The sequence below is a fragment of the Malus sylvestris genome, chromosome 16, assembly GCF_916048215.2.
Source record: "Malus sylvestris chromosome 16, drMalSylv7.2, whole genome shotgun sequence".
Taxonomy (NCBI): Eukaryota; Viridiplantae; Streptophyta; class Magnoliopsida; order Rosales; family Rosaceae; genus Malus; species Malus sylvestris.
In genome coordinates this window covers 10,982,253-10,996,482 of record NC_062275.1, presented here as the reverse complement: position 1 = coordinate 10,996,482, position 14,230 = coordinate 10,982,253, and the positions used below count along the sequence as shown (strand labels likewise).

General features: G+C 34.6%; 1 protein-coding gene and 1 long non-coding RNA gene across 2 annotated transcripts; one reads left to right on the top strand and one right to left on the bottom strand.

Annotated features, from left to right (window-relative positions):
• Positions 1 to 5,182: 5,182 nt before the first annotated feature.
• LOC126608225 (desiccation-related protein PCC13-62-like) lies at positions 5,183 to 13,100 on the bottom strand. The gene is made up of 4 exons (XM_050276062.1): positions 12,751 to 13,100; positions 9,906 to 10,064; positions 6,100 to 6,166; positions 5,183 to 5,779 (listed from the first exon to the last, which is right to left on the bottom strand). The coding sequence occupies exons 1-4, from the start codon at positions 13,083 to 13,085 to the stop codon at positions 5,402 to 5,404; spliced, it is 939 nt and encodes a 312-aa protein (XP_050132019.1). The 5' UTR covers positions 13,086 to 13,100; the 3' UTR covers positions 5,183 to 5,401.
• On the top strand, positions 6,345 to 9,867 carry LOC126608226 (uncharacterized). Its single transcript, XR_007617790.1, has 2 exons — positions 6,345 to 6,384; positions 9,659 to 9,867. It is a non-coding gene; the product is annotated as an uncharacterized LOC126608226 (long non-coding RNA).
• Positions 13,101 to 14,230: the final 1,130 nt, after the last annotated feature.

Genomic DNA, 14,230 nt, shown 5'->3' with positions numbered 1-14,230 from the left:
CCACCACACTACTCTTTACTCAGAGGCAATTGAACCAAGTGATTACTACATCAAACGCATAATTGCTGGTTTTTTTGTTGATCTTAAATTTGTTGTTAGGTTTCTTGGGTAGCAGCGGAACATCAGAGTACATCACTCTCAAACACCCACTTTTTGGAACTGACCTTCTATGCTGGGTTTCTCGAATGTCTCTCTTATTTTGTTTTTAATGTTTTTTTTTCAAAACAAATCTGATTCACTACTACAAAAGGGCCTTATAGTGTCAGTGGGTAATGTCGGTTTAATATAATATAGTGACGGACAAGACATTTGCGATACTTATTGAACATGACGTCGGATTTACTGTCGCTTGTAAGCGTCATAAACTGTCTATGTCGCTTTTAACCGACGTAAACATTTAATGTCACTTTTAACCGACATACATTTTAAGAATTTTTAAATAATGGTGTCGTTTTAAAAAAAATAGTGTCGTTTTTAAGCAACATAAAGTATTAGTGTTGCTTCTAGCCGACACTAATTATTGTTTTTAAATATTTTAAAGCCTGCGTCGGTTCTGAGCGACACATATTTTAGTTTTTTTTTAATATTTTGAAACCCGGTGTCGGTTGTAAGCGACAGATTGATGGTACTCTCCCCCGTGTTTTCTTCTTCATCTCTTGCATCTTTCTTAAGGATGAGTTTATGAGGTGGCACGCAACTAGGCCTGGCAAACGAGTCGTCGTTTTTGTGTAACACCCGTTAAGAAAAATATTTTTTTTCTTAAATTTGCACATACCACACATTGCCACATAAATATTACTTCAAAACATCAAAATAAATTTGTTGTTTAAGTACTATATCTACACTTGAAAATAAGAGCCTAATAAACAAACATTCATACACTACTAGTCTATTACAAAATGTTAAATGTGCAAGGATATGCAAAATGAAAGAGTTTTTGTTTTCAAGGTTGTGAAGCCTTTCTCAAAAGTTTAACCTTGCGAATGGAACTCAAAGCTTGCATGTTATTCCTTTTACAAAATCCTCAATTTTCATCAATCATCATGACATAAGATTTTGTGATATTCTGTAAAAAGTTTTGTCTTGTTACTTGATCTTTGAATGTTTATTTTTTGCGATTTTTGGCACATGCGATCTCGAAGTATATATAAACATGTTTGACGGTTGGATTGTTGAAACTAGTTTAGTAGAATGCGTATCCCATCAAAACAATAAATTCACTAGCACCTAAGAGTTTATTCATACTTTCATTAAGTATAACATAAGATTTTGTGGTATCCACTAGTGTAAATATTTTAAATTGAAGATCAAGCTTATTCATTGTATTCATATAGGGTCCAAGAGTGTAACTGTAAAAAATCATCAAAATCAGAGTTAAAATCACCGTTAAATCGTGATTTTTTGTTGATAACCGTCGAAAAGTTTTGTCCTGTTACTTGATCTCTGAATGTTTGTTTTTTGCGATTTTTGGCGTATGCGATCTCGAAGCATATATAAACAAGTATGATGGTTGGATCGATGAAATTAGTTTCGTAGAATGTGTATCCCATTAAAACGATAAATTCACTAACACTTAGAGTTTATTTATACTTTCATTAAGTATAACATAAGATTTTGTGGTATCCACTAGTGTAAATATTTTAAATTGAAGATTGAATTCATTCATTGTATTGATATAGGGTCAAGGAGTGTAGCTGTAAAAAATCATCAAAATTAGAGTTAAAATAACCGTTAAATTGTGATTTTTCGTTGATAACCGTCGAAAAGTTTTGTCCCGTTACCTGATCTCTGAATCTTTGTTTTTTGTTATTTTTGGCATATGTGATCTTGAAGCATATACAAACAAGTTTGACAGTTTGATTGTTGAAATTAGTTTCGTAGGATGCGTATCCCATCAAAACGATAGATTCATTAACACTTAGAGTTTATTTACACTTTCATTAAGTATAACATAAGATTTTGTGGTATCCACTAGTGTAAATATTTTAAATTGAAGATCAAATTCATTCATTGTATTCATATAGGGTCAAGGAGTGTAGCTGTAAAAAATCATCAAAATCGGAGTTAAAATAACCGTTAAACTGTGATTTTTCGTTTATAACCTTCGAAAAGTTTTGTCCCGTTACTTGATCTCTGAATGTTTTTTTTTTCCGATTTTTGGCTTATGCGATCTTGATGCATATACAAACAAGTTTGACGGTTGGATCGTTGAAATTAGTTTTGTAGGATGCGTATCCCATCAAAATAATAGATTCACTAGCACTTAGAGTTTATTTATACTTTCATTAAGTATAACATAAGATTTTGTGGTATCCACTAGTGTAAATATTTTAAATTGAAGATCAAATTCATTCATTGTATTTATATAGGATCAAGGAGTGTAGTTATAAAAAATAATCAAAATCAGAGTAAAAATATATTAATTATTTTATGTATTTTAAGTATTAATTAGACTATGTTTCAATTAGAATGTGATGATATTTTATAATAAAATTATATTTCTGTTTTTTATTACGTATTTTATTTATTAAAATCTTAAATTGTTATATGAGATAACAAAAAAATAAAAAAAGAGCTGGTTATTTGTTTTCTTTGGGATAAACATTTTTTTTTTAAAAACTAGTATGTTGTCGCTTTTAGCCAACAACATTGGTATGATAATTTGAAATATTAGGCGAGAAATTTCCCGCTTGTTCTGCACGAGGAAATGGATGGAAAGACTTAGTGTCAGTTTTAACAGACGCTATCATCTTTTAATTCGACGCGAGTTTCATTACATCGACGCTACGTGAATTTCAAAAGTGTGTCAAAAGTTGGTGTCGGTTTGAATCGATGCTATCATCTTTTAATTCGACACGAGTTTCATTAAACCGACGCTACGTGAATTTCAAAAAGTATGTCAGAAGTTGGTGTCGGTTTTAACAGACGCTCTAGTCTTTTAATTCAACGCGAGTTTCATTAAACCGACGCTACGTGAATTTCAAAAAGTGTGTCAGATGTTGGTGTCGGTTAAGACCGACACCAACATTAATTTAAACCGACATCGTGATTTCCAATAAAGAGTGTCAGAAAGTTCACTGGTTCATTTTAAGAGGCTTCACCTCAACCCCATAAGCTAACCTCCATCATTTATCACTCCATTCTTCCAATCACACCTTAAAACTGTAGCTCATCTCTGCACATTTTCTCAAACACAAACCTCCATTTCTGCAAGCCAAACCTTAATCTTCCATCATCAACCCATAAGACCTCGAAGCCATGGATTTACTGCATCACCAGAAGGGTAGTAGCACCGATCTTGATGCCGACACACTAATAGGTAAACTTCTCACCTTCCCTTGACGATTCATGCACTCAGGTTTGCCGATTGAAATATATCATACAAGAAAAAAATCTTCAACTCCTCATGCTTGTGTTGTTTCTTTTGCAGGGACCTGAGATTTGTAAAAAATAAAAAATAAAAAAAATAAAAAAACATGATGCAACCACTGGTATAGCCCCAAACTGCATCTTAAGGAAAAACCACCACAGAGTTGTCTCCATTCTAGATCCGTCATTTAAAGGTATAATCTCCAATGAGCTCCTCTTTTATGTTCTTGTTTAGTAAGATCAGTAGTTCGAAAATCCATATAAAAATTTATGCATGTTCATTTTGGATATGCAGAGTAAGGGCACTAGAAAGCATGGAGCTACAAAATCTGTGGTCTTTGACAAAGGCAAGCATGGGAAAGCATCATGGCAGCTGCTAGTATTAAATGCAAGCATAGAGCTCTGATTAGTATTATATGTAATTGTTAGTTTTTTTATCTTCATCTTGTAATTGGTTCTCTAATAACTCCTATATATGTTTTATTTGTACTTCCTTATTTATATGAAATAGAATGCATTTAACAAGAAATTCTACACCCAAAGACCCCATTTGTATGTTATGTTATATAACGTTTGTTTTTTTTTCTTTTTTCGGAGAAGGTTATATAATGTTTTTTCGTTACAATTAATTGAAAACAAATGCAGAGACAAATTTTCATATTTTTTTATTATTATTAACAAAGGTGGTGTCGGTTAAGACCATTACTAGTTTGTATGTTTTATTTATTTAATTGTTATCTAACGTCGGTTAAGGGATATTTTATTTGTTTAATTTTATCATGATGTCGGTTAAAACCAACAGTAGGTTGGATATTTTATAGTTAAATTGCTAGTGCACGTCGCTTTAAACCGACGTAATGTTGAAGTATACGTCGCTTTAATCCGACGTCAACATCAGTGTTGCTTTTAACCGACGCTGAGTAGTGGCGGATTAAGAGAACAAGCCCACACTGAAGCCCCCTAAACCCTAAACCCTAAACCCTATACAGGGACCAAATTTTGGTTATTTCCAAATTTCCCGTCCGGCCCTGCTTCTACTTACGATCAAAAGCCTTTCCACAAGTGAGAAGCCAGTGGCAAATCTAGGTACAGATGAAAATCTATATGAGCTAACAGCACTCAAAATTGTATTTCCTGCAGCTTCTCCAGATCGATAGCCGGTATCGGAGGATGGGGTGGGAGAGGTAGCGGTCTGGAGGAAGCCTAGAATCCAATGCAACATGCTGTCCAGAAATTTTGCAACAGGACACTCATCTTTAACTCTTTTTCTTATGGCATACTGGCTTTGCACTGTTGTAGTAATGTGCAAGAATTTTTATGTATGTGACCCACATAGTTTCATGTTTTTTTTTGGGAACTTTAACAAAAAGCTTTCGGTATTATTCATCTTAACGAAAAATCATATTTTTACACTAAAAAGTCAATTTTGATACTATTCACTTTACCTTTGATTTTGTCCTTATTGTTAAAACTCAAAGTTTTCAAGCTTTTTTCATTGGTTTTCCTTTTTTTTTTGGAGGTCAAAAATGTAATCCGTGTGATTTGCTCACTTATGTGTCATGTTCATGAGTTCCGAATACAAAATTTTGTCAACAGATGCAAACTGCAACGTATTGTCAACAGATGCAAACTACAACGTATTATAAGAGTTTTTCTTACTGCATTTTTCTTGCTCTGTTAATATAATATTGTGTGAACAAACTCGAAGGATTTATGCGAACAAAATGAAGAGTGAAACGATTCCTTACATCAAATTAATTAAGGACATGATTTATTCTGTCTAGAAAAGGAAAAAACAAAGAAAAAAAAAACATTCTGAAGAAGGTAAACTAGATGGCAACCAAACTAGTCCTATTTGTTCATGTCCTATTCCTTGAGAAATTTTTAATTGTGACGGGAACACGGGTGTACATCACGTGTTTTTATGTAAGTGGTGGGAAATTTTATTTTTTAAGTTATTAACTTTTTAACACACATATCCCACAATTTATATAATAACACGTGGTGTGCCGGTTACATTAAAAAATCTCTCCTATTCATTTTTCAAATAAGATTTAGCAATCCGGCCATCAGCTCCTTTAGGGTAGAAACCGCCCGGTACATGTTCATTACCGCTACCATATACGATCCTTAGTATCTCCTCTGGAGTCCTGCCACATGCAAGTGAGTACTCGTCTCCAACGAGAATGTTGCCGCTAACTTTTCCCTCAGCACCCAAGTGTTTGGGAACCACAAGGCCTTCATCTTTCAAACCTTCGTGTCCTAGCTTATTCCTTAGTTCCGAAATGCGATTTGTGAACTCAGCCACTGTAATGCCATATGGTTCCACTTTCAACTCTGCGCGCTGGTATAGCAATGCTCGAATCACTGCATCTTGGCCTGATTCCACACCCAAAAGACCTGCAACTAGCTGAACATGATCCACATAATCAATGATGTTAGAGCTGTTAAATTCACAGACCCTAATTGACGGATTTTTAGTTTAGTTGAAATTATGGTGAAAGTTCATGGATCATTTCCAAATTTTACTGTTCAAAATAATTGTGTTTGAAGCATGGACCAATATAAACATAAACGGTTTGATTTTAGTTACAGGTTAATGTTTTCTTGTCAGTCTAGTATACCAAACAAATACAGTAGAACCTTGTTTATTCTTGTCATAAAATGCGATCAAGATTCACTGTCTGCAAAACATAAAAAAAATCTAATAGAATACTTTAAAATACTTACCCTTTTGGAAGTAGCACCTTGGAGGTTAGGGCTTGCACCAACATAGCCAGTGAGACCAACATAAGGATGTAAGATTTTATAGGGTGAGTGTAATCAAACCTTAGTGTATTTATATATATGCCGACATCAAGATAAGAGATTATATGGCCATATAGGTAAATGGAGGGAAAACCATTAAGTTATAATGTTTGAATTAGAGTTGGTTAACAACTCTAAGTAACTGGCAATAACCGAAACCCTAATGGGGGGTAGCAGTTATTGTTTTTTCATGTAAATAAAAGAGAGGTTCTTGGTCTCTTTTCTCAGTGTGATTCCAAAAAGAAAACCAGTCCCATTGAAGGTTGTATTGTATCAAACACCAGAGAAGAGAAGGCTAAACCTAATATCCATGCATGATGTCTTCGACAGCAAGTATGTTTTCTTTATTCGATTTAAGGTTTACTGGGGTTGTATATTACTTTATGTTGGTTGTAGTTCAATGGCTTAACTGATTATGTCTTGGCTGTGAAGTATAAGATAAGCTAACATGCTCCTGACCATGTCTTTCAAGGTTCTATTCTGTCTTTCAGCCACTCCATTTTGGGAAGGAGTCCTAGGAGTAGTGTACTGACCAACAATCCCTTCTTGCTGCAAAAACAATGCGAAATGACCCTTTTGTTGTCCTACTTCAGTGTATCTACCAAAATATTCTCCTCCATGATCGGATCTCACAATCTTAATTTGTTTGTTTAGTTGCTTTTCAACCTCAAGTTTGAAAATTTTAAAACAATTAAGTACTTGTGACTTTTCTTAAATAAAAAACAGGTAAGTATATCTTGAAAAATCATCTATATAGAGTACAAAATAGGAATTGCCACACAATGTCTATGTTGGAAATGGAAATAAAGTGACTGTTGAATCAGTTGGTAAAGTAAAGTTGAGATTGTCTTCTGGCTATGTATTAGTTTTAAACAATGTTCTTTATGTACCTTCTATGAGAATGAATGTGTTTTCTGTAACATAGTTTGTAAAAGATGAATTTTCGTATGTTGGTAATGAAACTCAAATTAGTTTATAGTAAATAACCAGTTTGACAATCTCCTTGGATATGCATTTCTTAATGGTGATCTTTGGCAACTTGAGTGTACTTACTTTCATGATTGTCTTAATGTTGATCATTCTGCATTTAAAAGGCTGCTCACTAATGAAACATCTTCTATGCTTTGGCATCGAAGACTTGGGCACATATCAAAAGAGAGAATGATGAGACTAGTGAAAGATGGTGCATTGCCAGAGATTAATCCAAATGAACTTGGGACTTGCATAGACTGTTTTAAAGGGAAGACAACTAATTCAACAAACAAATCGAAAGCTACCAGAAGCAATGATCTCTTGGAGATAATACACACAGATGTGTGTGAAGTTTGGTGTATAGTTGAAGGGTCCAGTGATATTAAACCCATTGGCTGCAAGTGGGTGTTCAAAACAACACGAGATGCACAAGGACATGTTGAAAGATTCAAAGCGAGACTTGTTGCTAAAGGTTTCACACAAAGAGAAGGTGTTGACTACACTTAAACTTTTTCACCAGTGTCTACAAAAGATTCTTTTAGAGTTATTATGGCATTAACAGCTCATTATGATTTGGAATTGCATCAAATGGATGTCAAGACTGCTTTTCTCAATGGCAGCTTATTGGAAGACATTTATATGAAGCAACCACCAGGATTTATTGAAAGGGGGAAGGAAAGTATGGTTTGCAAGCTTACCAAGTCTATTTATGGCCTTAAACAAGCTTCTAAGCAATGGTATAAGAAGTTTGATTAGGTTGTCAATTCATTTGGTTTCTTAGAAAATAAGATTGACAATTGCATTTATATGAAACAAGCCAAATCAGACTTTATTTTCATGGTTCTCTATGTTGATGACATACCTCTTGCTAGCTCCAATGTACAGTTGTTAAAAGAAACAAAACAAATGTTGTCTCAAAGCTTTGATATGAAAGATTTAGGTGTGGCTCATTATGTTTTGGGAATTGAAATCACAAGAGACAGATTGCAGAAGTCTTTGGGTTTGTCTGAGAAGAATTATATTGATCGAGTGCTTAAGAGATTTAACATGGAGAATTGTAATGGTGGTGATGTTCCTATAGCTAAAGGTGACAAGCTTTCACTTGCTCAGTGTCCAGTTACAATCCATGACATTGAACAGATGAAAGAGAAACCATATGCCTCATTGGTGGGGAGTGTTATGTATGCTCAAGTATGTACCAGACCAGACTTGGCATTTGCACCCAGTGTATTGGGAAGGTTTCAATCAAATCCTGGCATTGCTCATTGGAATGCAGGAAAGAAAGTACTCAGATACTTAAAAAGAACCCGAGATCATGTGCTGGTATTTCATCAAGTTAAAGTTTTAGAAGTTGTTGGTTATAGTGATGCAGACTTGGGAGGTTGTGTAGAGGACAGAATGTCAACAAGTGGCTATGTGTTCACATTGGCTGAAGGTGCTATTTCATGGAGGAGTAAGAAACAAACCACCAGAGCTGTGTCAACAATGGAATCTGAATATATAGGGTGTTTTGAAGCTATGAGGCAAGCTGGATGGCTAAAGAATTTGATTCATTATATGGGAGTTTTGCACAGTATAGAGAAACCGATTAAGATATATTGTGATAACACTTCTGCAGTGTTCTTTGCCAAGAACAATAAGCAATAAAAGGCTTCAAGACTTATGGATATCAAATACTTGAAGCTTCAAGACAAAATCAGAGAAGGAGTTGTGGATATAGAACATCTTGGCACATTCCATATGGTTGCAGATCCTTTAACAAAGGCATTACATGTCACTGCCTTTCGCAGACACCTACCTAATATGGGATTGCAATCATCCATGGAAAATATTTGAATGTGGGAGTAAGGTAATTTTCTCACAGTTATGACTACGTTTTATGATTTCTTGTACTAAAGTTGTGCTTATTAAGACTATGAACTGAATTGCATGACGATGTGATCAGTTTGTAAAAGCTCATTCTAACAAGAACTATAATGTTTGTCAATCTTGCAGAGATTGAAATAAAGAAGACATCTGCAGTGTCTTGAGTACCAAGAAATGTGGGAGTTATTATGGTATACAAATAGACTCTCATTAAAATTTCCTCATGTTCCAAACTTTCATTTGTACGATCAATTTGTGGTTATGGTACACTGATACTTTATATTTGTATTAAGTTGTCTATGACTCAGTTGATAAACATATGTAGTTATTTGGAAAGATTTATTGCACTTATCATGACTAAGTGATTGCTCTTTAGCTGTTGAGCATAATATGGATCACAGTTTTGAATACACTCATGTGGGAGAATGTAAGATTTTATAGGACGAGTGTAATCAAACCTTAGTGTATTTATATATATGCCGACATCAAGATAAGAGATTATATGGCCATATAGATAAATGGAGGGAAAAACATTAAGTTCTAATGTTTGAATTAGAGTTGGTTAACAACTCTAAGTAACTGGCAATAACTGAAACCCTAATGGGGGTAACCGTTTTTGTTTTTTCATGTAAATAAAAGAGAGGTTCTTGGTCTCTTTTCTCGGTGTGATTCCAAAAAGAAAACCAGTCTCATTGAAGGTTGTATTGTATCAAACACCAGAGAAGAGAAGGCTAAACCTAATATCCATGCATGATGTCTTCGACAGCAAGTATGTTTTCTTTATTCGATTTAAGGTTTACTGGGGTTGTATATTACTTTATGTTGGTTGTAGTTCAATGGCTTAACTGATTATGTCTTGGCTGTGAAGTATAAGATAAGTTAACAAAGGAATGATATAGGATGCAAGGAGATAGTTGATTGAATTGGCATAAGGGTCAAATGGTGGATTTAAGGGACTCCCAAATGCAGAATCAAACACATGAGCAAATGATGCTGCACTTATATTCAACAATGGCCTTGGGAAACCCTTCACTGTTTTCTTAATAGCTCTACACAAAAAGTAGAAGAAAAAATATAATTTTGTAAGCTTTCTAACGATGTACCATTTGTAAATCAGACATGAATTCCGCACATCTATTTTATGATTGAATTTATTCAATCTAAATACCAGAAACAGTCCGTGCATAAATAAAAAAGTTAGACGAAAATCATAAATTAGAAAGGAAAAAAAAGATTAAACCTCTGTTGGAGAACAATTCAGAAATAAACAAAAATAATAGAAATTCTAATATTTTATTAACCAAAATATACTTGCTATGCAAAACGAAAATTACACAATAATACAAAAATTAATATAAGAATATTAATGCAACTAACTTGATTATAGAAGGTAGAGGCTAGCGTAAAACCTATGTCCTTCGAACAGTATTTTCGTCCCACTCCTGTGCTTGTGGTTTGACAATGTCTGCTTGACCAGGATTCAACTACCTAATTCTACAACCCGCACTGGATTATAGAATTCTAACGAATTTGCTTTGTGTGTTTACTCTCTGGAAATTTCGTATAGAAGCAAGGAGGAAGAAAAGATATCTGGAATGGAACTGAGGACCCCAATTATATAGGCTCTTTCATACCTCTTCAAATATCTTTTGGATGTATCTGAAGCTATACAACTCTTTCCAAAGAGTTGTGTTTATTAATCAAAACATTTTTAATTAAAAACTTAATTCGAAAATTAAAACTAAATTGATCAGGGTAATTTTAATTATTAGGCCCCAAGGCCCAAGGCCATTGTCTTGATTAATTAATATTAATATTATGGTATAATCATTAAGCCCAATCCACACAAAATGGTGGCCCAAGCTTCAATTCCCATTCCAAGTGGTCCAACACATAACTAATATTGTAGAGGACAAAACATATATAAAGGTCATTGGGAATCTTGTTTTCTCCAATGTGGGACAAGAGTCTCAAAACTTTAACAATACCCCACATTTTGAGACGAGTATTTGGTCCTAGAAAAATGGAGACACGAGAGTAAACAATAGATGTGACATACATCAGGAGAGGTGTCTTTTGGACTTGAATCTACCTTAGTGTATACTTATCGGATTTACTAGATGACGCAGTGAATATAAAATCTTGAACTGTTCATCTTCGCAGTAAACCATGACAATAAGCAAAACATATGCCACACCAACACATCATAAATTCATACGTTTGTGTTCATTTTGGTCCTGAACAAATCCTGGATTCATGAGAGTTTTAGAGAATGTAGCCATGTAATTCTCATAAATGCGACCCCACATTTATTCTCATATAGGTCATATTGATTATGAATAGGCTGCTACTATTCCACTTGATTTACAAGTACCAATATCATTAAACTAATGTATCCTACACCATCAGCAGTCACCACACTTCTTCCATCATAGGAATGGGTATGTAAGTGTGTTTCTTCTTGAATCTAGCCAAACCAGTTTGCCTATTGAACCTAGACCATGAGATCTCCAATCAACTAGGTTAGGTTTCTGTTTAGCAGTTTCATTTTACTCTATTGGCTTTAAACTCATTCCCCTTGATGTATGCTTAACTTGCTCTCTAGACAAGACTTTAGTAAGCGGATTTGCAATATTATCTTTTGACTTGACATAGTCAATAGAAATTACCCCACTAGAGAGCCATTGCTTTATTGTATTATGCCTTCGTCTAATTTGTCTAGACTTCCCATTGTATACACTATTTTTAGCTCGATATTGTGCAGCTAAACTATCACAGTGTATATATATTGCTGTTACAGGTTTAGGCCATATGGGAACATCTTCCAAAAAATCTCTTAGCCACTCAGCTTCTCCTCTAGCCATATCGAGAGCTATAAATTCCGATTCCATAGTTGATCGGGCTATGCATGTTTGTTTGGAAGATTTCCAAGATATTGCTGCTCCTCCCAAAGTAAATACATATCCACTTGTGGATTTCGTATCAGTACTATCTGATATCCAATTCGCATCTATAAATCCTTCGAGCACGGGAGGATACCTCGTATAATGCAATCCATAATTCATTGTATGCTTTAAGTATCTCAAAACTCGAATTAAAGCTTCCCAATGATCATGCCCAGGATTGCATGTATATCTACTTAGTCTACTCACAGAGTATGCTATGTCAGGCCTTGTACAGTTCATAATGTACATAAGGCTTCCAATAACTTGTGAGTATTCACGTTGAGATATAGCATCACCTTTATTTTTCTTAAGTTTGCTATTGGCATCAAAAGGAGTAATTGCATCTTTACTTTCCAAATGACCATATTTCCTAAGTGTAGCTTCTATATAATGGGACTGAGTAAGAATATAACCTTCTTGGTTTCTTTTTATTTTTACACCAAGAATCACATCAGCTAGTCCAAGATCTTTCATATCGAAATTTGATTTCAATATCTTCTTGGTCCAATTTATTTTCTCTTTGTTAGTTCCCATTATAAGCATATCATCTACATATTGAAATTCCAATTTAATATCTTCTTGATTAATTAATATTAATATTAATATTATTAATATTAATATTAATATTATAGTATAATCATCAAGCCCAATCCACACAAAATGGTGGCCCAAGCCTCAATTCTCATTGGTCCAACACATAACTAATATTGTAGAGGACAAAACATATATAAAGGTCATTGAGAATCTTGTTTTCTCCAATGTGGGATAAGAGTCTCAAAACTCTAACAACCTCAAGTGTCCAACTTCTTGCCATCCAAATTGCTCGATGACATCCCTAGTAAAGTGGTCCAAATGTGCCTTTTTAGCACCAATGGGAGAGGGACCTCCTTGGGCTAAGCTCGGATAAACTTTATCCAAGCCATACCCCAAAGAGCCATACAAAAAGAACTCAGCTTCCAAATACTCTAAATTCAAAGGAAACTCCAAAAGATCGACGTCCGATTTCTGGACGGAGGAGTTGCCGCCATGGTGATGGTGGTGCAAAATTGATTCGGAAGAGCAAGATAGCGGGAGGAGGATGAGGAAGACAATGGCGGTGGTGGTGGCATAAGCAAATTTGGCCATGGTTACAGACTTCCAGTTTTGAGAGTAATGTCTGAGTCGTGGTGGACTCGTTCATATATATAGCATGGCTGATGAGCTCACAAATATCCCTCATGGGTTTAGTGAAACGTGGCAGAAGGATAGTCGGTCAAAGTTTGAATAGCCAGCTGAGTCTTTTGATCTCAATCCCTTACAATTATTTATTATTTTTTTTCAGGATTTTAATTTGGATTATTGAGGCAGTTACTTAGGATCCTGAATAACGTTTGTCTTTGATGCATGGTTCGTGTAGGTAGCCGATGACGGGGGATGATTCATGATCTTTAAGTGTCAACAACCACACGTTTGCACGTTGAAAGTTTTAGGTGGGGGCCCGATGAATTCAATGAAAGATAAAGACAGATGCTTAACAACAATCCAAGTAGGGGATTGCCGATGAATCATGCCGTATGAGAATTGATTTAGATTGTGGTGGCGCGTGAAAGAACTGGCGTGAAAAAGAAAGACCAGAGCTAAAAGGAAATCCAAACAAAAATATATCTCAATATTCCAAAAACTTATTTTATCTGCCATGAAAATATGAGTTTCCTTCCTCATTTAATTACAATTAGCCTTTATACACGCACTTACGAGTGTGTAAAAAATGCATTTTTTTAATCACGACGTGCTATGCATGACTACATATTTTTTGAATCACATTATTACTAGCCCATTATGAGGCTAAGCTCACTCATCTCCTCTTTAGTGTAGATAATATTGTTTGTTAAAAAAAAAAAACAATCATTTGACAACTAATTGAATCACATTATTATGTGTGTGCGAAAAACATTTTTTATAACCGGCACTACGCGTCTCTTAAGATGTTTTGAACGTGTATAAAAATAGAGAAAATAATATTTAATAAATAACTTATTGAATCCAATTATTACTAGCCCATTGTGGGGTACTACTGCACAAAAAAAAAAGTAATTATAAAAAACACTGTTTATATGATGTAAATACCCTTGCATTATTTTGGGCTGCTTTTGAACATTTTGTTTGGGGGGGTATTTCTATCCAAAACTTTTTGGTGAACCCGTGACCCCATATGGGGGCTGCATGCTTTATATAGTAGTATAGAAGTATATCCTATATGGGTGGTTTGGTATGGGATCCAAAACTAAAAA